This window comes from Osmerus eperlanus, chromosome 6 (assembly GCF_963692335.1).
Source record: "Osmerus eperlanus chromosome 6, fOsmEpe2.1, whole genome shotgun sequence".
NCBI lineage: Eukaryota > Metazoa > Chordata > Actinopteri > Osmeriformes > Osmeridae > Osmerus > Osmerus eperlanus.
The window spans coordinates 19,033,607-19,060,418 of record NC_085023.1 but is presented as its reverse complement, the minus strand read 5'-3'; the positions used below and the strand labels follow the sequence as shown (position 1 = coordinate 19,060,418).

Sequence of the window (26,812 nt, the reverse complement as noted above, 5' to 3'; positions counted from 1 at the left end):
ACATGGATGCATCAGGCCTGATGACCTCACTGTCCCATGACTCGTTTTTCCATCTTCCCTCCCAAACTGAAAATCTTCCCAAAATCATCTATTTTATCTTTCTTTTAGAGACAGCATCATTGTCAACCAATTGTAAACTAGTGGCAAACACACAGCACATCTGGATTCCAAATCATAACACCATTGTTACGGACTGTAAACTGGAGACAATTTTAGGCATTTTTGTCTCCATAATAACTTTTATGTAAGATGTCTTGATCCAGTTTTTCAAGAAGCTCTGAGGGAAACTTGTTATCATGCTATCTTAAGATAGCTTTGTGTTTAAGTGTGTGTTGTGTCCATGCTGTGTGTTTGTGTCTGAAGTGGGTCAGAGTTGAATGATTGTGGTTGTGTGTGCCTTCGGTCTCCTGTACCCAGTAACAGAGCCGTCAATGTTTGTTTATGCCATCTTGTTTACCCAACAGGGCCATTTATCCATGTTCTGATGCTATGTTTACCCTCTCATCTCCCTGTCATTTACCACACACATACAGGCTCCCTCAGGGAAGAGCACTGTGTTTACATCAGGGACTCTTCTCCTCCCCTCCCCTCTCCTCTCCTCTCCTCTCGTCTCGTCTCGTCTCGTCTCCTCCCCTCCCCTCCCCTCCCCTCTCCTCTCCTCCCCTCCCCTCCCCTCCCCTCTCCTCTCCTCTCCTCTCCTCCCCTCCCTTCTGATCTTTCCATTCCTCCCCTCTCCTCTTTTCTCCATACTCTAGCTATTCAATCTCTCCATTCATTAAATCTAACCCATTTTTATTTAACTCAGCCCTGGCTTCCCTAGTTAACTCTGAAGATCTTTAGTTAAATAGATCAAGATGACCTAATGACAGCAAACCTCACGGATACGCTCCCTCCACCCTGTTCCTCTCCCCTTTTCACTCCTCTTGATTCTAGGCAACTCACATCTGAACATCCCACCCCGTCCTTCGATCTCTACCCCTCTCTCCCCCTTCTCCCTCTTTTTTAGCCAAACTGATCCCAGCACAGGAAAAGCTCCATTTGAACCTTAATGTGGGTATTGAATGAATGCTCCACGCCTCTTTTCCTGAGCTTACGGTGTTGTATGGGCAGGAAACAGTGGGCTCCACTGAAGCTGGGAAAACAGAGGAAGTACTTCAAGACTGGCGCTGTCAACTCCCTATAGAAACTTTGATACGCCACAATATCTCACCCTGGGCTTACAAGGCACACACTCCCTGCCTACACACACACACACAAAGTAAGGTAACGGACAGCACACTGACCCTGCCGATGGAGACAGAGGACTTTTGGAGTTGGCGATGGTTGGCAGATACAATCTACTGTTTAGTCTGCAGACTCACCAGCTATGATGTACTGTCCCTACAGAGTGAGTCACCTGCATAGCATCAGGCGTTAGGACAAACAATGCCATGAATCACTACTTGTAGCATCTAGTGTATACGTAATGCTGAACCCATAAATCCAGCATGATTACTCTTAGATGGCCGTGTGTGTGTATGTTACTGCAGTAGTGTGAGTGTGTGAGTGTGTGTGTGTGTGACCCCTGTACAGGTCTGATAGATGGTATTTTAGTCACAAACAGGCTGACCACTGGCAGGAAGTCAACAGGGAAGTGATCAAACTTTTTGAATTGTGTTTGGTGTCATAAAAAGATGATGAATGTCTTAAGGAACAGCCTAATCTGTGTTTGATTCCTCTCTCTCTCTCTCTCTCTCTCTCTCTCTCTCTCTCTCTCTCTCTCTCTCTCTCTCTCTCTCTCTCTCTCTTTGGTTTGCTCGTTCCCTCTTTTTCTGTCCTCCTCGACCTTACCCTCCGCATCTCCCTCTTTCCATTTCCCCCCACCCCCCTTTTACCCTTCCCTCCCTCCCTCCCTCCCTCCCTCTCTCACTCCCCCGCCTCCCCGTGAAGGGGACAGGAAAGTGGCTCAGACCTCCGTCTCGCCTCCTCGTCCTCAGGTTCACGTCTGGCTCTCCCGGCTACGTGATCCCAACTGCGAGTACCAGCAGCCCCCACGCACCCCTTCAGATTGGGCCACATTGTCCTATTCACTCTTTATTACAATAACATCAATGTGGAAAGGGGGGGGGGGTATAAATGAACTGAAAGCCCATTGTATGGACGTCTAGAACCATTTGACCATTAATGCCCTAGACCTGTGCTTGTACACCCATTGTCAACCCCTTTGAAGACTTGAGGTGGGTGTTAGAAACAGCCATCTTACTCAACAAGTTCAGCGCAAGTCCATCAAGTCAACCGTTCCCTTAAGAAAGCAGACTAATCATTTGGAAACGCTTAGAATTCATGTTACATTAACTACTATACATAGCAGTACAGGCTAGTACACTATGGGGGCAGTTGGGCTTTCCAGGGTGACGTGGATGTTGACCTTGTTTTGAGTACGCAGCCTCCCGTCCACTTACCCTTTACACTGCTCCCCCAAACTCGTCCTTCTTACCCTTTTTGTAAGCTATATACCGCTAACATTTAATACAATTTAATTACATAGCAATTACCTACAGTGTTTGTACTACAAAGTACTGCCACATAGTGTAGATGTTATTGTAACCTTAATGGAAAGTGTTGCCATGTTATTGTAACCTTAATAGAAAGTGTTGCCAAGTTTTTTTTTTTCGGTTTTGAGAAGCACACTTTATCACAGTCATTTGTCTTTGTCAGAGCTTGACAGTTGTAGCAGGTGATGCTCGCCCACATACCCTCACAGATAGCGTGCACTCACTTTTGTTTGCGTGCGTGAACTCCATGACACATACCTGGCCTGGGTAAGCTCTGCCCATCTGACTGGGGCCTGCTGTATTCACCAGCAAGAAGAATGAAAACAAGAAGAACTTTAGGAACATTGTGTACAATCTCTCCATCGACCTCTGTACTATTTCTTCACTCCCTCCCCTCCACTCCATCCATTCCCTTCTCAACCCCCACTTTCTCCCTATCCCTCCATCCCATCCCTTCTCCACCCCCTCTCCCCTCCTCTCCTTCCTTATCCCCTCTCATTATCCCCATATCTTCTTCTCCTTTCCTGAGAGGAGGAGGAGAGGCAATGTTAGCAACAAGGTTTGGGTTGAGACAGTAGCCGTCTGAATCTTCTTTGATTAGGCTAGTCTGGACTGGCTTGATGTCGACTGGCAGAGGCCTGTGTGTTCAGAGTTGGAGAAGATTAGGGAGCAGATAGTTCAGAGGTGTGGACACCTGTGCGCATGTGTGTCTGTTATTGTGTGTGTCTGATACCGAGTTGGTGCGTGTGCTTTTTGGGACACTAAGTCATGTGACATGGTGTTTTTCTGTAGCAAGTTGGTTGCCTTTGCTTACAACCATGCAGTTTGTATAGCTGCCAACACATGTACTGTACAAAAATTGAGGGGCAGTTCTATGGGCGTATGTGAAGCCCTCTGTGACATGCTTGCGTGTAAAAAGGGCTATACAAATACATTTTGATTTGATTTGATTTGCAAACACTCCACACATACAGTGTATCTTCTTGTTCCTCCCAGCTTCATCCTCTCCAGCTCTGCCTCCCCTCTCCATGTACATGGTTCCAGTACACCTTTGGACCTCCAGGTGAGGCTAATCTGAGCTGGATGAAGCAAGCTCCAGAACAGCTATGGAACAAGGCCTCCTCTGTACCCAGACCCTCACTCAAAGCTACTTATATGTACAAAGGTTGGCTTGCTGTTCTTGTGGATTAGTGAACAAAAAATATCCTATTGTGGGAATGATACTGGAGGACACGGTTTTCCTCTGGAAAACAGGTTCGGTGTGTGCATGGTGCAACATTTCCAGTAACCCACCGTATCATTAACAGAAGAGGCTACCTGAGGCTGTGTTTTTGTTTGTGTGTGTGTGTGTGTGTGTGTATTTGTGGGCTTTAGAGAGATCAGGGGCACGAGAGGTTAGCTGTCAGAGAACACAGGGTTGCTGAATACGTAATGGAAAAATCACTCCACAAGATTAACATGAAACACAGGAAGTGCTCTCAATTGGGCCTGATTGCTGAGGCCTGTGTGTTTGTGTGTTTGTGTGCGTGTGTTCATCTTTGCTCTGTGTGTGTGTGTGTGTGTGTGTGTGTGTGATATAACTTACTTTGAATGCGTGCCAGTGGATTCTGTTTATACAATTTATGCTTGTAATAGTAATTAACTACATCACAAGGTGTTCCTCTAGCATGACTATTTTTATCATCACTTTCGATGTTTTAGAAGAAGCTATGGTGGTTGTTGGTAGGATAAGTTAAATGGCTATGCTCGAACAGTCCTCTCCTGATCTGCTAAGAGTGTGCAGTCACAAAAGGTCACAGGGATACAGAGCGTCACTGGGTTCAGCACAGTTCACCGAGAAGGGCCGGGTTTCCCAGATTCGTTAAGAAGCTCTTAACGCTAAGAGCTTCTTAGGAGCGTTCTAAGAGCGTTAGGAGCGTTCTAAGAGCTTCTTAGGAGCGTTCTAAGAGCGTTAGGAGCGTTCTAAGAGCGTTCTAGAGCGTTCTTAGAACGCTCTTAAGAAGCTCTTAGCGTTAAGAGCTTCTTAACGAATCTGGGAAACCCGGCCAAGCGCATTTCCTCCGAGCTTCTCCCTTTTTAAACAAAATGGTTTCCTATCGAAGGACACACAGAATCACACACACACACACGGTATCAGCAACGCCTGCTTCATTCATCAGGACTCTTTCATTACACCCAACTGGACAGATTGGCTGAGGCGTCTCTTCCACCCTCCAGTCTACCCTGTCAAAGAAGACACCTCATAAAACCTGCTCGGAAAACAACGCTTATTAATATACGGGCTGATGGTACGTACACCTGCAGCATGAAGGGCTAATATCGCGGCAAGGCCTTAGATGTTAGCCACAGTTTAAATCAAAAAGATTAACTTCATAGCAGATGAAGCTTAAGGCCTTACTGAGAGAGAGGGAGAGAGAGAGAAATAGAAGAGGGGGAGAGACCAATCACCTTCCTCCATTTTGAAGAGATAATTAGCTGTCCAGCTGAGAATAATCTGAAACAATAAATAGAAGTGAACAGACAAATTAAATTCCCCTCTCCATATTGTACAAGAAGAGTGGAGACATGACCAGAGAGAGAGAGAGAGGGAGGGAGGGAGGGAGGGAGGGAGGGAGGGAGGGAGGGAGGGAGGGAGGGAGGGAGGGGGAGAAGATTTGGAACATCCTGAGAAAGGGAAGATGGGGGCTTAAAAACGACATAGATTGCATTGGGTCACGTCTCTTAAGTTTGTGTGTGTGTGTGTGTGCGCGCAATGTGTGTGTTGTGAGCTGTCAGTGTCCTGTTAAGGTTTCCTCAAAGTGTGTGGTGCTGGATCGTGTTTCGCTCCTCCAGTCTCACTCCAAGCACTTGGAGGAATCAGTTCTCACTTTGATTTTCACACCACGGTTGATGGCCTGTTGTCGAGTGAAACCCCTTAGAGGAAACCCCCCCTGGTGACAGAAGCCATGTCGGAACAGTGCATGATGGGATGGAGGAAACAAGTGGGCCAATCACATGTCAGGGATAAACAGAATCGTGCAGTTGTTAAGGTGGCTGTTTTTGGCCTTTCCAAAAAAGAACAGTTGCATAAGCGTCTCTCATTCACACACACACACACACACACACGTGCACACACACGCGCACACATACACACACACTCATACACACACATACACAATCATACACACATCTTGTCGGGGCGGTTGTTTTGCGAAAACACCTCAAGCTGAATGGCTTCTATGCGAACATGTTGACATTTTTCTTGCAATCAACCATCAAGCCCTGAGCCGGCTGGTTTACTGGCTTCCCTCTCATCTCTCAGCACGGTCGTCTTATCTGTCCTCCTGTTCCTCCTCCTCTCTCCACCTCCTCCTTCAGCGCTCTCCTCCATCCTTCACTCCCTTCATCCCTTGCTCCTACCCACAGGGTTCCCCCTTGGTGTGTTTGTGTCAGTGAATAGTAGCTTCAGTACCACTGACCCTTGCACGTGAAAAAAGACCAGTGCTTGATGCCAGATCTCCTCCGACTGAGATACAAACTCAGAAACAGCCATTTCAAGTCCTGATGGTATGGTATTTGTTAAGTCTAACACTAACTCTCTCCCTCCCTCTCTCTATGTCCCTCTCTCCCTCTGTCTGCCCCCTCGTCTTCTGTAGAGATCTGAAGCTGGATAACATCCTGCTGGATGCGGACGGCCACTGTAAGCTGGCAGACTTTGGCATGTGCAAGGAGGGCATCCTAAATGGGGTCACCACCACCACCTTCTGTGGCACGCCCGACTACATCGCTCCTGAGGTGAACACCCAACCACTCTCCCCACCTCCTCGTCTCTCCTCACCCTGTGTTACAGTGTCTCTTGTCCCCCCGGTGTTACAGTGTCTCTTGTCCTCCCGGTGTTACAGTGTCTCTTGTCCCCCCGGTGTTACAGTGTCTCTTGTCCCCCCCGGTGTTACAGTGTCTCTTGTCCCCCCCGGTGTTACAGTGTCTCTTGTCCCCCCCGGTGTTACAGTGTCTCTTGTCCTCCCGGTGTTACAGTGTCTCTTGTCCCCCCCAGTGTTACAGTGTCTCTTGTCCCCCCGGTGTTAAAGTGTCTCTTGTCCCCCCCGGTGTTACAGTGTCTCTTGTCCCCCCCGGTGTTACAGTGTCTCTTGTCCCCCCCTGTGCGTAGATCCTTCAGGAGCTGGAGTACGGCCCTTCGGTGGACTGGTGGGCTCTGGGGGTGCTGATGTACGAGATGATGGCCGGACAGCCTCCCTTTGAGGCGGACAACGAGGACGACCTCTTTGAGTCCATCCTCCACGACGACGTGCTGTACCCCGTGTGGCTGAGCAAGGAGGCCGTGTCCATCCTCAAAGCGGTCAGTCGCCAGCCTGTCCTCTCTCCTCTCTCCTCTCTCATCCTCTTACTGTCGCTCACGCCCATGGCTGTCTTACCGTTTCCATCCTCCTCCCCCACTCGCCGACACGTGTCTATTTATTAAGGACTAGAACAGGACAGAACATGACTAATTGTTTGTGTTCTCTAGTGGTTTGGAGAATTGTGTCATTAGAATTGGTCCTCTTCCACTGTGACCGTGTGGGTGTGTATGTGTGGGTGTGTGTTACGGACCTCTTCTAGGGGAAAGGCCGTAATTCTGCTCGATAAGCCTATATCACTAGGACACTGTGGTACAGTGACACTTTCACACTTTGCATGCATTTCCTGTTTTCCTGTGCAAAATGGACATTGAGCAATTTTCTATTTATGTTTTAGTTCTGTGATAAATTATCTAATAGTTTTGTTTGTGTGTGCCTCAATGTGTGTCTGTGTGCTTGTGTGTGCCTCAATGTGTGTCTGTGTGCTTGTGTGTGCCTCAATGTGTGTCTGTGTGCTTGTGTGTGCCTCAATGTGTGTCTGTGTGCTTGTGTGTGCCTAAATGTGTGTCTGTGTGTATGTGTGTGCCTCAATGTGTGTCTGTGTGTTTGTGTGTGCCTCAATGTGTGTCTGTGTGCTTGTGTGTGCCTAAATGTGTGTCTGTGTGTATGTGTGTGCCTCAATGTGTGTCTGTGTGTATGTGTGTGCCTCAATGTGTGTCTTTGTGTATGTGTCTGGAACTGTCCCACTTGTAATTTCAGTTTTTTTTCCATGACATGCCTAGCATTTACTTTGGCTTTATCTCTTTTAGCAGAGCCTTGTGGGAAGCCATCTTGTTTGTCTTGGCTCAGGCCGTGTCACTCTCTGATCTGTCTCACTGGCACACTACAAACATGTGACCAGGCCAGTGGCCTATCACCATAGTGTATGACTGTGGTTGACCGTTCCCTAACCACTCAAAACCCAACAGGACCACAAGTCCCGCCACTACGACCACAGAGAAGATTAAAAACACGGCTACTTCCACTGCTTACTTCTGTCAGTCCCCCATTCCTCTCAGTCTCCTCTCCTCTCATCCCCTCATCTATCGCCTCTGTCCTCTGTGGTCTGGCCTTCGTTTTCCGCTACGTGTCTGGGAGCTGTGGGATTACAGCTGAGATTGGGAATGGTGGACTGTTTATGGAGGGTTACTGTTTCATGTGTGTACTGCCTGACTGGAGGTTCCTCCTCTCATGAGCTGTCTCTCTCTCTTGCTCCGTCCCATCAGTTCATGACCAAGAGTCCCAGCAAGCGTCTGGGCTGCGTGGTGACTCACGGGCAAGAGGAGGCCATCAAGGTCCACCCCTTCTTCAAGGAGATCGACTGGGTCATGCTGGAGCAGAGACGGATCAAGCCGCCTTTTAAACCTCGCATTGTGAGCGGCCATGCACACGCACACGCGCGCACGCGCACACACTTACAGATATGAACACACACGCGCACACACTTACAGATATAAACACACACACAGACACACGCACACATTTACAGATCTAAACCCACACACAGACAGACACTTGAAGACAGACACAGATAAAAACACACACACACACACACAGACTGACAGGCAGACACCCACACTCGTACAGATATCAAAACACACATGCACACCATGGTAGTCGCTCTGCCTGTCTGTCACACTCTCAACAGAGACAGGAGTGTGTTTAGTGTGGAGATAGAGAGGACAGAGACAGGGGGGGTGTAGTTTACACACTAGATAGACGCTTGGAGAGAGTATAGAGCAGATAGATAGAGACGTGTCACTCTGCAGTGTGTGAGGTTATATGGAATGTCTAGGGGGAGGAACGCTGTCCAGTTCCCACACCCCCCCCAAGAGGAATGAGAGCTCTGAGAACCGGAGAACACAGGAGAACCTAGTGAGAACCCAAAGGAATCCATAAAAAAATCATGGCTTTGACTTCTAATCCTGATTCGATTCCCAGTTCACTTATTAAAGAACAGAATAGCACCTTTGTTGTTGTTTTTTGACCCTTCCCTTCTCTACTCTGCTTAGAAAACCAAAAGGGACGTGAACAACTTTGACCAGGACTTCACCCGCGAGGAGCCCATCCTGACGCCCATGGAAGACACCATCATCAAGCAGATCAACCAGGAGGAGTTCAAGGGCTTCTCCTACTTTGGAGAAGAGACCCTGTCCTCCTAGGGCCTGTCGGGACACTGCCCCACAATCCCATTCAGGAGCCCCTCTTCACCACTTCCTGCCCACCACACACACTCGCTCAAGAGTTTAGACGCATACAGATGTGAAACACACACGCCCACGCACACGCAAATAGCCACAGCGGTGTAACACGTGCACACACACACACACACACACACAGAGACAGCTGTGAAATATGCTGTGAACAAACACACATGCACACGTAAATGCAGATTTGACCCATGCGATTGCATTGACACTGCCGCTTATTGTCACACGCAAACACTATACACACACTTAGGAAGGCACATACAAACACACTCAACTACTAAGAATGAAAACTAAGAAGGAGTTATTTCTTTAATTGTACCCAGGTCTAACTTTAGTCTGGTCTAACTTTAGTCTGGTCTAACTCCAGAGCTTAAGTCAGATCGTTTGAAGTCTCCATCGGGTTTTTGTATGTCTGTCACTCCATCCATGCACGTTTCATGCAGATGTTAGAGCATCATCCAAATTTGATGTCAAATACTGTAGGAACCCCAAATGTTCTGGTCTGGACCACCTGTGATCCAATCAGAATAGTGGACCACACCAAAGTCTTTGAGGCACAGGGGTGGATGGAGATTAGTCAGGGTTGGTAACAGTGACCCGTCCAGTGGAATCTGAGACACACAGATTGCTGTGTCATTGCATGTATAAACTGCCATGTCACAGCGTATTATACGCTGGATGCGTACAGATCGCCATGTCATGGAGTGTAATGTATAGAGGAGGTCAGAGGTCACAAGCTCCCGATTAGTCATTGCAGCCATGTGATCTCCATATCCCAGTTGTACAATATTCCACAGCCAACCAATTCTCTACGGTGTTACAGTAAATTACATGAGTTCCTATGAATTATTTTTTTTTTTGTCTGTAGCGAGTCTTACTGTGTTCTAGAATGTCCTCCTAATCCTTCTCCTTCCCTCTGCTGCACCTGAATGCCAAAAACAAAATAAACAACACAAAAAAAGAACCAAATCCTTACAACCAACGATTGTATGAAAGTTTGAAACTTTCTCCAAGCCAATTGGTTCACCGTAAGGAGAGATAGAATGCAGTAAGGGTTTAGACTGTGTTCCTGTTTCCGCAAAGATCAAACAGCAAGCAGAATGAGTCTTTGTACAGTACTTCCAATGCCTTGTGTGTGTAACTGTCCTCCAGTTACCTACTGTAGATATGTCCACAGTATTACTATATTCTTGATCCACATCCTCCAAATGAATGTCATGAATTTCAGTGTAGATGAATGTGCTTGTATGCATGACCGGTGATGAGGGTTAGCAAGCGTCTGAATGTATCAGATCTGTGCGTCTGTGCCTGTGAGCGTGTTGTGTGCTGTGTGTGTGTGCATGTTGTGTGTGTGTGTGTGTGCGCGGGTTGTGTGTAAGCACGTGTGCGTGTCCAACATAGGCCAGAGGTCCATAAGAAGTGCCCTCTTGAAGCTTTTAAAATGGCGTAGCTGTCGTCTCTTTATTTTATTTTATTTAAAACGTTCCGATTTGTTGTTGTTGTGGTGATTTTACTGGATCGTCTTGTTGCTGAGCTTCTGAAATCCTGGATTTCTTCTCTATGCAACAAGACTGACTGAGACTGATAGGAGCCCACGTCTGTGTCTCTGTACAGGTCCTTTGTGTATATAAGCTTGTATGTGAATCCTGATGAGAATGTCTCATCTGTTGCATGGTCAAACCTACAATATTACTGTGTATTACTAGAATATGAAAAAGTTACAATGTCCACGTGCAATACTCTGTGTGTGTGTGTGTGTGTGTGTTGGTATGTCTTTATTCTACCTTCCTTTCCTCAGGGCAGGTGTTTTAATTCCTCTTCCTCTCTCTGGCTTCTGACGATATTTCTTTGGTTTGATTTTCGTTTTTTAAATGCATGGCTCTTTATTTTGTGAGTTGGTGATTGGCTGATGCTTACCTCTCATCCCACCATCCAACCTTCCATCTGCTGACTCCGACCTGTTGTCCGTCCGTAACCCTAATACGTGCTGACAGTACAACACCTGACTGATGTAGCGGTCTGGGGGGGTTGGCCTTCATACTGTGTATCTCTAGCACAGTACACTCAGTGTCAGTGGTCTTCCCGAAGGTACAAAGTCCTGTTGTTACGAGTTGTTGCGAGAACGTTCCACTTCCAGTTGGGTGTGGAGAAGGACCCCGTGGTTGTGATGTCGACACCACCGCGACAAACTGCTTTGCAGCTCGTCCTCCAGTAACACTGTGGTACTGTTGGTTCAAAATACTCAGTAGTACTAATAGCAGATTCTACACTAGTGGGGCTAGTGATAGTAGCAGTATTTACAGGAGTAGTAGTACTGTAGTATTTGTAGTGGTAGTAAAAGTGGCAGTACTACAAAAAAAATGATTAGCAGCCAGTATAATAATGGGAACATCAGCCTTGGTGGCAGGTATTGCAAGACAACAGAAGCAGATGCCATAGCAACAGTAGTTGTGATGAATATTTACTGTCATTGTATAAGCGGTCACTGAAGTACAGTAGGCCAGAGTACAGAGATAGTCCTCAGAACATAGTGATACCTACTGTTTACTTTTTAAGGCATATGTAGAGCCCCTTTAGAGATAAATGATAAAGCTTTTGTGTGGATGAATCCCACTTTAACACTCATCTCCTGGGCTTGAGTAACATCCTGTTCCATCTTACCCTGTTCTTCTCTGCTCTATCCCTACATCACTGGCTCACCTCTATTTTCTTCCATCTCAACATGGGATGTCCTATCTTGTCCTGGTCTCCGGTCTTCGTATGTGTGTGTGTGTGTGTGTGTGTTTATGTCAGACGACAGACATGCTGTCCCTCACCGACCCAGAGGCATAGTTCCCAGTGTTCTCACACTCCAAGTCAAACCCACAACTCTTCATCCCATTCTCCTCTTCGCCGTGTAAAGGTTTGACAGGGAGGAAGGTGAAAGATGAAATACACCATAGGAAGCTCGTACTGGTCTGAAGAAGATTAAATTATGTCTGGCTGTGTATCATTTATTTTTCTAAACAGTGCATCCAAACCTAGTTCCATCGCTGGGTCATATGTGTTCTGTTGTTGTATGTAGTGTTTTCATTTCCGGTTTCTGTATTTGTGAAGCTTTATATGTACAGTTTGTCACCTGACAGATGGGGTTATCTCTTTCTTTTGGTTTTATGTCAGTTCCTTTGTCATTCATTAGTGTTATGTCAGTGTAAGCATTTCGCTGTGTGCCAAATGTACTGTATTCTAAAAGATGTGAATGTGTATCATTAGTTTTTGGAACCTATTAAATATGATGTAAAAAAAGAAATAAATTGTATTATTTTGTTGTAATTTAATGGCCATACATCAACCATATACAGTTATGACATGTCAACACTATGGCCCCAGGGTCCAATGACCATCATGTACTATCATGTACAGTACTGACAGTGCAGGTATCTTCCCTGTTTTGAGGACAGTGTTTGTCCTTTAGATAGCAGCTCTTTCAACCTTCTGTCATTCTGGGGATGCTAAGGTCTGTTCGGATAGCAAAGATTCTCCTTGACCTAGGAGCACTGGTGAATCATTAAAGGTGTAAAAATACCGATATATATCGATACCTTCCAAAGGGAATTATCATGAAGACATTCCACCCGTGGCTCACCCCGGGGCCATAGTATTCCTCGTCCTCCGAGCTCACAGCCAAATCGGACGTGTCCCGGAGGGTGCAATACATTCAGATGTATGTTTGAGGCCTTTGTGAAACCTTGACAGGCTGTGGTGAGGCCTCATGAAGGAAGACTGATGTTGCTGGAGCCCTACAGTACATGCTCCAGTCATATACCTCCCACACCCCCACAACCCTCCTGTCTAGGACTTGAGTCACAAGCGTGTCCTTTTAGTCTAGTGTCGAAGGTTGGGAAGGTTGGGATCTGGGTCATGTGACCCCCGAGACTCCACCAAGAGCAGATTACTATCCTATCCTATTATACTATTCCACACTTAAGATTTTTGCTAAAATAATCTTGATTTGTAGTAAAAAAAATGATTTTTTTTGTGTCACATTGGCACATTGTGAATCTTATAATGGCTTGTATATCTGCGATTTACTCATCAACGTTTCATCATTACTCGGCCACGCGTTGCTAAACTGGCCACAGGTGTGTGTTAGAGAGGACTAACCGGACTTGTCCACAATCGGTGCGGCCACAAGGTGCGGATAGAAGGGGGTGGGGTTGGCGGGGGAGGTTCCTCTCAGCGTGCGCTCCAATCACTGCGCTCTGATTGATTGAGCGACTGTTAGCTGGCCAGCTGAGCGCAGGCTCGCACTGGCGAGAGTGTATCTCAAGCAAGGGGCTGAAAGTTTCAGACTAGCGACGCAACCAAAGCAACTTTGACAGCGGACTGACCAAGTTTTTCCAAGTGTTTTGATTTTGTGAAACCTTCTGGATTTACCTGTGGTGAACTGGGTGAAAGGCTATGCGATCCTCGGCAGTGTCCTGAGACTGTGTAGCCTCTGCTTTTACAAGTGGAACACAACCCGCTTCTGAAATGGACTGAACGCAACAATATTTAAATACATATTTTGGCTTTTTATTATAGCCAAATACATTTGACTTTAGTTGCTTTGCATTTAAATTTAACGTAGTTTGGCTTGTTTTGAACTTGTTCCTCAAGTGTACTTGGACTTTCGGGAATTTACGACACTCAGTCAGATTGAACTTTGCATAAGAAAACATGACGGCCGATAAGGACAAGAAAAGGTAGGCTACTGTACCTTTTGATATTTCAGATCGGTTGATTATTTAATATAGACACGTTTTATACCGTTAATTTAAAGGTTAAATAACTTTAATCAACCTATTGTAAAAACACATGTAGAATAAATTGTCCAACTGCCTGAGTATCAGCCCACAAAATGATTTGCATTAAATTGCAAATCCAACCTGTTGCGCTGCCTCGACGCCAGCTTCAGTTAAACTACATCGCGGAGATTTGTTGGATAGGTTTACCACATGAACAAAGCGGCACTTTGTTATTTTATGAATATTGGATTCATGTTTCACGTTTTCCGAATGTCTGTGTTCAGAATTAACCTGAACTTTCCATAATTCATTTGACGTGCTTAGTTGAGTTTTTCAGTAGACTTTTTGTGTCTTTTGTGAACTGATCTATATTAATACATTATAACAATATTAATTGCCTAATTGTATAATTGTGAATCGTGGAGTAGACTACTTTTGAGTACCCATTAGAGATAATTTAGGCCTAATCCACTAATCATGTGTGCGTAATCAGATCTGGGAGTCAGGTGGCTGAGCGGTGAGGGAATCGGGCTAGTAATCCGAAGGTTGCCAGTTCGATTCCCGGTCATGCCAACTGACGTTGTGTCCTTGGGCAAGGCACTTAACCCTACTTGCCTCGGGGGAATGTCCCTGTACTTACTGAAAGTCGCTCTGGATAAGAGCGTCTACTAAATGTAAATGTAAATCAATAACCGATGACACCAACGTCCTAAAAAATAACAACAACCAATAAATTTGGTTGTTGTTGTTGAATTCCTGTGAATTCATGTGTGTCTAGCACAGACTCAGAATCCCGTGAAGATCTGATTTAAAGAAACATCTGATGAACTAACATGTTAGTAAAACAGACAGAAGTATACCAAAACTGTCCAAATAGTTAGACTGCAGGTTGAAGAAGGACGCGACAAGAAGGCAGAGAATGCGTTGAGGTCGCTGTGCCTGTAGCAGTCGGCCTAGTACCCTACAGTGTGGGTGTGGTGGTACTTTAATGATTCAGAAAGAGACGGAAAAAAATGCCAATCACAATTAGGAATGTTAATAAGATCATGCATATGTAAATGTGTAAATGGCCTAATTGAATTTGCAAGTCAACAGTACGGTGTTCATTCAATGGAGTTTCTTGGACATGTTCTCATGGACTATGGGTTTCTTAGAGGTATGTAGACCTAATGTACTGGTGCCAAAAATCTCCCTTCAATCTTAGCACATAAAGCCACACAATGCAACATAAATGTATATCCTCCTTAACTTTTATATGTTTATTATAAATAAATAAAATGTTGTAAAGACTAGATGACCAATACATTGACTGAACTAGATTGGGGTACTTTCAAACTAACTTTGAACTCTTTCCTCTTTCAAAAACTAGTGCGACATCTGTGTGTGTGTGTGTGCGCGTGTGTCTGTATGAGAGAGAAAGAGGGTGTCAGGGTTAAAGGATGCCCTAGGAGGATCTCTCAGAGTGTGTGTGTGTGTGTGTGTGTGTGAGAGAGAGAGAGAGAGAGAGAGAGAGAGTGTAAGGGTTAAAGGATGCCCTAGGAGGATCTCTCAGTGTGTGTGTGTGTGTGTGTGTGTGTGTGTGTGTGTGTGTGTGTGTGTGTGTGTGTGTGAGAGAGAGAGAGAGAGAGAGAGAGAGAGAGAGAGAGTGTAAGGGTTAAAGGATGCCCTAGGAGGATCTCTCAGAGTGTGTGTGTGTGTGTGTGTGTGTGTGTGTGAGAGAGAGAGAGAGAGAGAGAGAGAGAGAGAGAGAGAGAGAGAGAGAGAGAGAGAGAGAGAGAGAGAGAGAGAGTGTAAGGGTTAAAGGATGCCCTAGGAGGATTTCTCAGAGTGTGTGTGTGTGTGTGTGTGTGTGTGAGAGAGAGAGAGAGAGAGAGAGAGAGAGAGAGAGAGAGAGAGAGAGAGAGTGTAAGGGTCTTGTTGTAGCGTCTCCCTGTCTGGTCCTTCAGACCTCGTGACTGCAGTCCTGCTCCATTCGCTAACGAGGCTACGCTAACACTATCAGATTTTTGCCCTATAGCACTCTGCAGTAAACAAGGCAGGTATTGAACCTTGATGGTCACAGCAAATCTGTCATGAAAACATCTTGGAAAGTAGGGGACGACAGTGGAGACATTTCATCTGAAGGTTTTTTTTAGCTTACGCAACAGACTCGGCGGCCATGTTAGAATGTAGCTGAGTGATGTAGGCTAATGGTTTATATGGGAAGGCCCTCCGGGGTGTGTGTGTGTGTGTGTGTGGGTGTGTGTGTGTGTGTGTGTGTGTGTGTGGGTGCATGTGTGTTAGAGCCCGTGTGTGTGTCCACTTGAGTGTGTGCATGTGATTATTCCTTTAAGGAAGAACATGATGTGATTCATAAAAAACAAATGTAGTTCATCTCATATGTGTGTTTTACTATGTTGGCGTGTCTCTTATTGGTTGGGACTTGACTGGTCCTATGAACAGTCAGTAAGGTGAGTCCCTGTCTCGACCCTGTCTACTGGAGCTCTGTTTATTTGAGAGGTGAAACTTCACACCAGTTTTATAGAGCATGTGTTATTCTAAAAGGTTCCTCTTACAGGAGATTTTAATGAGTTTATTTTCTTGCCTGCTCTCATATACGCTGTGTGATCACTGTGAGAACACTGTCCGAGGATCACTGTGGCGCTGGACGTCCACTTGCTCACTCATCCTTCCTGTTAGTCTGGTCACATGTCAGATGAGGGGGATGTCAGGTTTCCATCATGCATGTGGTTCCTTGTCATCTTGACCACTGGCCTTTGGCAGCATTGGATACACTTATGGATCTCCAACAGACCGTGTAGCAGTTTATGTTTCCCTGGTGTTGTTGTTGTTGTTGATCAGTTACGTCATATTGTAATAATGGGATCTGTTGTGTCCTTATGTCCTGGCTTGGCCTCTCATAGTCAGTGGGTGTGATATAAAGTTATTGATGGATAGAGAGAGAGAGAGAGAGAGAGAGAGGGAGGGAGTGAGAGAGAGAGGGAGAAAGAGAGAGAGAGAAAGGGAGAAAGAGAGAGAGTGAAAAACAGAGAGAGAGCGAGAGAGAGATAGATAGATAGAGAGGGAGAGGGAGAAACAGAGAGAGAGAGAGAGAGCGAGAGAGAGAGATAGATAGATAGAGTGAGAGGGAGAAAACAGAGAGAGAGAGAGAGAGAGAGACAGAGAGAGAAGAAAGAAGAGCCCCAGCTCTCAGCCCAGCGTTGTGAACTCAGGCGTTGTGAACTCAGGGGTTCACACCATTGGCCTGTAGAGCACCGGCTGGCACCCTGCCCACCGGCCTCACCATGCCAACCCTGTCAGGCTGCTGGCCAGACATTACCCCAACACCCCACGGGCCTCGCATGACACCTCCACCTACAGGGAGTAGGTGGCTGAGCGGTTAGAGAATCGGGCTTGTAATCTGAAGGTTGCCAGTTCGATTCCCGGCCGTGCCAAATGACGTTGTGTCCTTGGGCAAGGCACTTCACCCTACTTGCCTCGGGGGGAATGTCCCTGTACTTACTGTAAGTCACTCTGGATAAGAGCGTCTGCTAAATGACTGAATGTAATGTAATGTAATGTAATGTACAAGAAGACTGGGTGGACGACCTGGGCCGGGACAGTGAGATTAACGTTGGACCAATTGAGAACCTTCTCTTCCTAGACTCCAACACTTTTGATGGGTCTTTGGTGGTACGCCTTGAAGTGAACTTCCACTTTTTTTTGATCCGTCAAGATGACAGATGACTTGATGAAGGGGTGAGCAGCTCAGTTCATTTTGCATTGACACCCACACACTCTCTCTCTCACACACACACCCACACCCACACATACCCACCCCCACACACCCCCCTCCCACACACACACGCAAACACACACACGGCCATGATCAGCCCAAGCCTTATACACTCCCAGATAATGAGCCACTTCAGTCAGGCTTGAGTCTCAGTTGTGTTTCCCTTTCCCAGCCAGTTTGACTGGCCCTTGTAAAAGGCTGGTTAGTGCCATAGAAAGCACAGCCTTTGTGCTGGAACTCTGGGCTGGATTGTGTGACGAGGTTATGGACTCCGCTGGGGTTTGGCTGTGTGGTTAAAGAGACAGGAGAGGACATGAGAGGAGGTGGAGAGGATAAGAGGTGGTGAGGAGAGATGGAGAAGATGGGATAGGAGGTGAGGAGAGGTGTAGAGGACAGTATAGGAGGAGAGGAGATGTGGAGAGGATGAGATGGTATGGGAGGAGAGGAGATGTGAAGAGGATGGGATAGTGTAGGAGGAGGAGAAGAGAGGAGCCTTTCCCAGCGGTATGGTTCCTCCGGTATAGGGTTTATTGTGACTAGCCCTCTGGAGGGGTGGAGAACGTAGGCTTCTGAACTCCCGGCCTCCACCCCCGACAGCCACACAGCAGGTGGCAGAGTCAGGGGTCCGAGCCTGCTCTGGGAACCAGCCTCTCCTTCCTCCCTTTCCATCTGCCTCTCTCCTCCCCTCTTCTAGTCTCCATAGAGCTTCCTTAGCCAATCTCTCGTTCTACCTCTCTCCGCCTCTCTCACGCTCTCTCCGTCTCTCTCTCTGTCCTTTTCTCTCTTCCCTTCTTATAGTCTCTGTAGAGCTTCCATCGTCAATCTCTCTCTTTCTCTCTCCTTCTCCCTCTCTCCCTCTGTCTCTCTCTTTTAGCATCTCTCTATCTTTAGTATTTATTTAAAAATTCTCTATTCCTCCTTTCCTCAGGATTCCGACTCTCTCTCTTCCTCCCTCTCTCCTCCTCCCTCCTTCTCTTAGTTGCTTGACTTGTCTCTGAGGGATTTCAAACCGTCACTCTGTCTTTCTGCCTTCATTTTGTTCTCTCTCTCTCTCTCTCTCTCTCTCTCTCTCTCTCTCTCTCTCTCTCTCTCTCTCTCTCTCTCTCTCTCTCTCTCTCTCTCTCTCTCTCTCTCTCTCTCTTTAGTTAAAGAGGATGTTGTTGCCGACTTGAGGTCTTCCTCACCTCCTTCAGAACTCTGTCTCCTGGTCCTTCCTGTCAAGTGGTCCCCAGCTTCCTGTTGCTCTGGTGAGGTCGAGCAGCGATGCCCTTCCTCAAGTTACCTGGAAGCGCTCCAAGACTGTCTGAGACACTGTAGTCATTAGAATGTAGGGATTCAAATAACCCCCATGTTCAAAGATATCTAGTGGATGTTTGTTATCTGCTTAATTACCCCATCCTCACATTCCTCTGCCTGTTATTGACAGATCTCATGTCTTTCTTACATTTACATTTTACATTTAGTCATTTAGCAGACGCTCTTACAGTAGCGACTTACAGTAAGTACAGGGACATTCCCCCGAGGCAAGTAGGGTGAAGTGCCTTGCCCAAGGACACAACGTCAGTTGGCATGACCGGGAATCGAACTGGCAACCTTCGGATTACTAGCCCGATTCCCTCACCACTCAGCCACCTGATTCCCATTTCTTGTTGAGACTAACGTCGTGGGTGAGTTAGAGATTCAAGTGTACAGATACACTAGCTATTCCGCATGCCCATTCTGCAGACCTTGCGCACACAACAACCACATGACCTTTCATAACCACCTTTCTTTTGGGCATTACCTACTTTGTAAAGGTAATGTTTAATATTATTTATAAGGCCATTACAATGTTGATTACAACAACACATTATAGTATGAATATTTGGACACGATCTGGAATGTCACATTGTGGTTATAAAACTGAGAGGATGTTTCCTGCAGGCAGCATAACATGAGAAACACTCTCAAGGGGTCGGCTCGTCCTCACAGTGTACTGGATCCACTGACAGTTCATCAACTAGATCACGAACAGAATGTGTAGAAGCTGGAGATTATAAAAGTCTGAAGTCACACTCTCTTATCGGAAAGACATGGGAATCTGACTGCCAACTCCCTTCCACCTCATTCACCCTTCTCTGGCACGCTCTTTTTTTCTTTTCACACTGGGTTTTCTATCGTCTCTGTGTCTCTCTCTGTGTCTCTCTCTGTGTCTCTCTCTGTTTCGCTCTCTCTCTCTCTCTCTCTCTCTCTCTCTCTCTCTCTCTCTCTCTCTCTCTCTCTCTCTCTCTCTCTCTCTCTCTCTCTCTCTCTCTCTCTCTCTCTCTCTCTCTCTCTCTCTCTCTCTCTCTCTCTCTCTCTCTCTCTCCAGCTGTATACTATATCTCCCCCTCACTCTCTTTCCCCCAACCTCTCTCTCCCTTTCCCTTTACTTCTCTTTCTCTCTCCATCTCTCTCTCTCCCTCCCTCAATCTCTATTTCTCTCCGTGTCTGCACCCATCTCTCTCTCCTAAATCATGCTTCTGCCAAGTGGTGCCTGTTTTGTATGCCGTGATGCTGGAGCGTTGAGACACCACCTGTGGCTTAACATCCACAGTTCTACACAATGCGTCCCTTCTTCATGCGTCTGCTTATCAACGGTATTTACAGTTGTTTGCTCATGTATCTTTATTTGTGTCTGTGTGTGTGTCTGTGTGTGTGTTTGTGTGTGTGGCATGATGAAATAGAAAGGTGGTTTAGGACCTGGGGGAGGGAGAGGGTGGGGTTGGAGGAATGGGTGTGATCCCATCATGCCTTTCACCAGGCGTGTCAGGAACATCAGCCATCTCCTCCATCTCTCTTTGGGCGGGCAGTCTGCGCAGCGCTGCGCTGGCGGTTGTTTGTTTGGCAGTGTTCTAGAACTTTCTGTTCCTCTGAATCACAGAGTGGCCAGGCGATGGTATTGTTCCCTGTTTGTGTTTATCTGGCTCGCCAAAACGACAGGAAGACGGACTGCAAGCAAGGGAAAGGTGTGCGTCCGTGTGTGTGTGCGTCTGTGTGTGTATGAAGCCCTACACCAGGAACCATGGTAAAGGCGGGGCCGGGCTGGATCGAACCAAACTGGACTAAGCTGAAATCTCCATCTCAATAGCTCTTAAAGGCACTCGTACTGTACATCAGCAAACCCGTCTGTAAATGCCTGATTCTCTGAATCACTATGGCAATTAGTAAATTCCTGGAGGCACGTCAATACCATTTTACATCTCTGCCTGCGACTTAAGTCCACGCAACGTGCACCAGCTACGATGACGTACGTCATCGTAGCTGGTGGTGTTCAGTACTTGTTATTAGTTTTCAGTCTTGCTTCACAATGCGCTGCGGGCCTTGGGACATGCGATCGCGGGCCTTAGAGTTTAAGCAGCACAATGTCAGGTGATGTACTGAATTCCAGATATGCATTCCCTGCCAACGTGCCCTAAACCCATCAGACTGCTGACTTGACGGCTCACTCTCTTCTCTCCGCACGCACCTAGCCCTGCCTGTCTGTCTGATGGTCGGTCTACAACTTTGACCGTCTACCTGACTGCCTGTCTGTCTGACTGTCTGCCTTCCCTTTCGACCGTCTACCTAACTACCTGTCTGTCTGTCTGACTGTTTGACTGTCTGCCTTCCCTTTCGACCGTCTACCTGACTGCCTGTCTGTCTGACGGTTGGTAGGCCTGTCTGTCTGACTGCTCCTGTCAGCTTGAGTGTCATCGAACGCCACACCTTCATGGGTCTGTCTCTTTCCCCACTGTCTGCTGTCTGCTCGTCAGATTCATGACAGCTCATTAATGTCCCTGTTTAGCAAACACACCGACGGCTTACCTCATACATCTAGAGGCCTACCTCGTAAAAATAGGTTTTTATTACTTAGATATAGATTACATCAATATAAATGATTAAGCAATGAGCAAATGAGATGATATGTACCCTTAGGAGAAGAAGCTGATTGCGTGTGTGTGTAAAGTATGTGTGTGTGTTTGTATGTGTGTGTGTGTATTTTATGTGTGTGTGTGGGAAGTGTCTGCATGGAAGGTTCCTCGTTCTCGTCAAGTGAGTTCCTTGAAGCACCGTCTCCTTCCACCTTCCATGGTCCCTTTGTTTTAGACAGCTTCTTACAGAAGCTCAGACCTGCACACATACTGAAAATAGATTTGTGTTTTCCATAGATTTAATCTTCACGTGTCATTTGGAGGCCAATATGTGTGCAGATTGTGTCTGTTAAAAGCAACCTCTCTGTGTTGGTGTTTCCCATGAAGGACAACCAACACTAATATCAGGCTTTGAGTGCTGAATATGGACAGCATGTCTCAATACTGGTGGCAGGAGATGGGAGTCAGGTGGCTGAGCGGTTAGGGAATTGGTCTAGTAATCCGAAGGTTGCCGGTTTGATTCACCGCCAGGCCAATGACGTTGTGTCCTTGGGCAAGGCACTTCACCCTACTTGCCTCGGGGGAATGTCCCAGTACTTACTGTAAGTCGCTCTGGATAAGAGCGTCTGCTAAATGACTAAATATAATGTAAATGTAGGAGATTTTTTTCCAATATCAACAAAATTGGCGTGTGTGGGCGTGTAAACAGATCTAACCAGGTGTATGTCGTCTTTGGTCGTTGTGGGTGTGTGTGTGTGTGTGTGTGTTGTCCTGGTCAAGGACAGAAGGCCAGCTCTAGGGGAATGACTGCCAGGCCTGCTCTCAGATTGTAGTTGGGCCATGCTGGTTATTTTGGTGAGCTTCATGCCGCGAGCCCACCCCGACCTTTCTGCCAATCACAAGGTGCTGTTGTTGTTTGTGAAAGTCCGCACACAAACACCTAAACATGCACCGCTGTGCGTGTACACACACACACAGTTATCACACACAACCTTTGCATTCAGCTGAACTGCTGAGTCAGAAATCCTGTCAGCCTTGTGTGTGTGTGTATGTTTGTGCGTGTGTGTGCCATCAAAATCCACATAGGTGACATTTCAACCTGCCTCACTTCTTTGTGGTATGCTGGATATGACCTAGATAGTTCTTCAGGATTGTGATCCGGGTCATGGGGCTCACTAGAACCCTGCTGATCCTCTGACTGTCTGAGCGTCCTATCTGGGCCTCCTGTCTGGGCGTCCTGTCTGGGCGTCCTGTCTGGGCCTCCTGTCTGGGCGTCCTGTCTGGGCAGCAGGAGTGGAGTAACACAGACTGATCAATAACACTGGACCAAGGTTCGACCACTCAGTCTTTCAGATACCTCTGGTAACTCCTAACTCCAAACCAGGGCTGCCCTTCTGACCTGATCAAACGCATTGCATGCTTGATCTCCAATAATCCTCTCTGAGATTAGGGAGTCTTTGGGATGTCTGCTAGTAAGCTCCTTCTGAGATACAGTGGTGGACTGAGCAGTTGAGGAAGGCCACCATGTGTCCTCTGAGATACTATGAGTGTATTTTTTGTAATATTTGTATTTTTGTATTTTTATATTGTAATTTACGGCAACTTATATTTTATTTTATTGTATATTTAATTCTATTCTAATCCCACTTAGTACTGCTAGTTTATGTACCCTTAGTATAGATAGTCCACATATTTAAATTTTAGGTATATGTTTATTGTATGCACCTTCCTGCCAAAGCAAATTCCTTGTCTGTGCAAACTTTCATGGCGAATAAATCCCATTCTGATTCTGATTCTGATTCTTCTGAGAAACTTTTCAGGGACTGGCTGGCTGCTGTGCGGTGGAGCCTTGTGACAGCTGACAGATACTGACTTGTTGAACATGTTGGCTGGACTATAGCGCCGACTGACTCCTGTCGCCTTTGTGCGTGTGAGTGTGTGTGCGCGAGTGTGGGTTTGTCTGGGAGAGAGGGGTCGATGAGTGCATTCAGAGGCTTTGTGCCATCATGAAGACCTGCAACTCCATTGTTAAATATCCTGAAACTTCCACTGGGAAATAAACTTGGAACAATGAGGCCGACTATCAAAGTGTGACACGCCACTCACACACACACTCACACCACTCACACACACACACAGATAGATAGAACATGTATATGTGCACTCTGAGCGACTGGCACACAAACAAACCCCAGATTTACAGACATTTAGTCATTTAGCAGACACTCTTATCCAGAGCGACTTACAGTAAGTACAGGGACATTCCCCCGAGGCAAGTAGGGTGAAGTGCCTTGCCCAAGGACACAACGTCAGTTGGCATGACCGGGAATCGAACTGGCAACCTTCGGATTACTAGCCCGATTCCCTCACCGCTCAGCCACCTGACTCCCTAAAAATATATATATTTTACATTTAGTAGACGCTCTTATCCAGAGCGACTTACAGTAAGTACAGGGACATTCCCCCAAGGCAAGCAGGGTGAAGTGTCTTGCCCAAGGACACAACGTCAGTTGGCATGACCGGGAATCGAACTGGCAACCTTCGGATTACTAGCCCGATTCCCTCACCGCTCAGCCACCTGACTCCCTAAAAAAAAATATATATTTTACATTTAGTAGACGCTCTTATCCAGAGCGACTTACAGTAAGTACAGGGACATTCCCCCAAGGCAAGCAGGGTGAAGTGTCTTGCCCAAGGACACAACGTCAGTTGGCATGACCGGGAATCGAACTGGCAACCTTCGGATTACTAGCCCGATTACCTCACCGCTCAGCCACCTGACTCTTACTCTTACTTAAGAGAATGGATTTAGTACACCATGTTATGCTGATTGAGTGTAAATAACAGCGTGCAGTACAGTAGCTCCACAAACGTGTAAAAGGTTTGCAGAGGTGATATCACAGGTGTTGAAAGCAACATACCCAAACCAACTACACCAACGAGGGGGACATTGGCGTCAAGATGACAGAACGTCTAGAGACACCAAACTATTCTAGAAAAGTGTACGTCTTCCAACCCTGTTCCAGGCTGCGGTGGTCTCCAAGGAAACCAGCCCTAATGGCTTCTAAGAAATAGAACAAGAGGAAGGAATGAGGGGGAGGAGGGGCTGGGGGTTTGGGAAAAGGACCCGGGGGGGGGGTGGGGGTGTGGGGGCTGTCTGTGGGACCAGACCACTTGAATGTCCGTGCTGGTACACTGGCACCAAACCAAAACCACTCAATATAACTGGACCTCCTCCCTGAACACAACACGGTAATTAAGGGATGGTGGCTATGTAGTGGGACCTACAGCACACATACACACAATACCTACTGTACACAGACACGCGCAATACCTACTGTACACACACACACACGCAATACCTACTGTACACACACACATATAATAACTATTGTACTTTCCTTACCTTATGAAAGTAGTTGTTGGTAAAATTACAACTCTGTCTGAAAAGCAAATCCTTTTTTACCAGGTAACTTCTGAAGGACAAACTAAATAAAGGACTTTAAATGGTTTTGTGCTGCTTTCGGTTTGCTGCTGGCTCTTTCACTCTCTGTTTGCTTTGGCCCTCTGTGCTTTTTCTTATCTCTGTGACTTTTAGCAAGCAAAGAGAGCGACACACAAATGATCTCTCTTGTTTGTGTGCAGCCATGCGTGTGTGTGCATGTGTGTGCATGTGTGTGTGTGCATGTGTGTGTGTGCATGTGTGTGTGTGCATGCGTGTGTGTATAATACACCCGTATGAGTGGTTGAACGTGGGACTGACTTGCCACCCTGTAAGGGCATGGAGAGTTCACCAGATCTAGGCTGGTGTGCCACGCGCCGCAACACCATTGCCCACAAACCACTATCCTAAGCACACACACCAAGATTCTGCCTTGACGATTAAGGACACAGAAATCGTTGTTGCCAACAACGATCACACAGGCCTTGAAGTAGTTGGTGACTTTCCAACAGTCACATTCCCATTTGGGACCTGTCAGTGTCAGTGTGTCTAAATCAAAATACTTCCGAACGATTTATGATTCCAGTGGTATTCCCGGGGCCTGTGAAGTACAGTACGCGTGATGCTTCATTAAGTATAACAAGTCCCAGTGGGTTTGATACTAAAACCTCCTGTGTTCCAGGAACCCCCAGAGCTAGCACAAACACGACCCAGGGAAAGGTCAGGGGTCAGGGTCAACCGTGTTGTTTTTTATGAACGGAGGAATTGACGGTCTCTTATACCGAGTAATTATCCTGCTGGATGGATGCCTGCTGAGGTTTTTTGCTGAGGATATAAGAAGCCTGTTGTGGTTCTGTCTGGACGCAGAACAACCTTCTCTGAAGCCTTTTAATCCCCAGTTTAAAACCTTGTGGTTATGTCCTAGTATTTCTGACTGAATGTTTGCTCAGCAGAATAGGATGTGTGTGTGTGTGTGTGTGTGTGAGAGAGAGAGAGATTTGATCACAATCTGCAGGATTGCAGTTATGTGTCTACCTTAACTAGTTGCGTTCTCTCCCTCTGTCTCTCACTATCTCTCTCTCTGTCTCTCTCTCTTTCCCTCTCTTTTACATACTTTCTCTCTCATTATCTCTCTGTCTCTTTCCCTCTCTTTTACATACTCTCTCTCTCTCTCTCTCTCAGTCCTTGTGAGAGTTCTGTTCTAAGGGACACTAATCCACCACGTGACAGAGTGTGTAAAGCCTGTCTGTGATCTTTACTCCCTTAAACTCTCCGAAATGTTTATACGATTCCTTTCGTGTGCGTAGCGAGAAGTGCACACGGATGGGCACTGACCTGCTTTCAGAGAAGGAAACTTGTGAGACACAGGAAGTGGGTTCAGTGATAGAACTCATCTGTAGCAGACAATGGTTACCCAGGTCTTCTTTCTGTCTGTTTTCAACCTTTTTTTCCATTTATCATTTTCTCGTTTCATGTTGACTCACACCAGGTTAGGTTACAGCAGTAGTGTCAACTTGAAAACTTTTCTCACCAGAGAGACACTGGAGTGTTGGGATCTATACCTGCATACACAAACCTGTTCCTGCCCCCCCGGCCATAGCACCGCTAACCTAACACAAACAAGTTTCTTAACTTTTTTCTTTATTTACAAATGACTGGAGATTATTCATTTAATATTGATCTTACCATTATTATCATAATATTTAGTTTTGGTTTTGTATCACATATTATATATGTATAGACTGAATGCATTCTTCCTCCTGTGTGTGTGTGTGTGTGTGTGTGTGTGTGTGTGTGTGTAGAAGCAGTTCGGACCGTCGGAAGGAGAAGTCCCGTGACG

At 46.5% G+C, this 26,812-nt stretch overlaps 2 protein-coding genes across 2 annotated transcripts in view; both read left to right on the top strand.

Moving 5' to 3' along the window:
- The window catches only part of LOC134022791 (protein kinase C epsilon type), a 34,137-nt gene extending 21,708 nt beyond the window's left edge, over positions 1–12,429 (top strand). The window contains exons 4-7 of the mRNA XM_062464541.1: positions 6,170–6,308; positions 6,682–6,870; positions 8,134–8,280; positions 8,920–12,429. Coding sequence (XP_062320525.1) covers positions 6,170–6,308; positions 6,682–6,870; positions 8,134–8,280; positions 8,920–9,069 — 625 coding nt within the window. The 3' untranslated portion in view covers positions 9,070–12,429. The remainder of the gene's footprint in view (positions 1–6,169; positions 6,309–6,681; positions 6,871–8,133; positions 8,281–8,919) is intronic.
- Positions 12,430–13,406: 977 nt separating this feature from the next.
- LOC134022580 (endothelial PAS domain-containing protein 1-like) overlaps positions 13,407–26,812 on the top strand; it is a 34,696-nt gene continuing 21,290 nt past the window's right edge. Inside the window, 2 exon segments of the mRNA XM_062464214.1 lie at positions 13,407–13,841; positions 26,775–26,812. The exon segment at positions 26,775–26,812 is cut by the window's right edge and continues 153 nt beyond it. Of these exon segments, the coding sequence (XP_062320198.1) occupies positions 13,816–13,841; positions 26,775–26,812 (64 nt within the window). The 5' untranslated portion in view covers positions 13,407–13,815.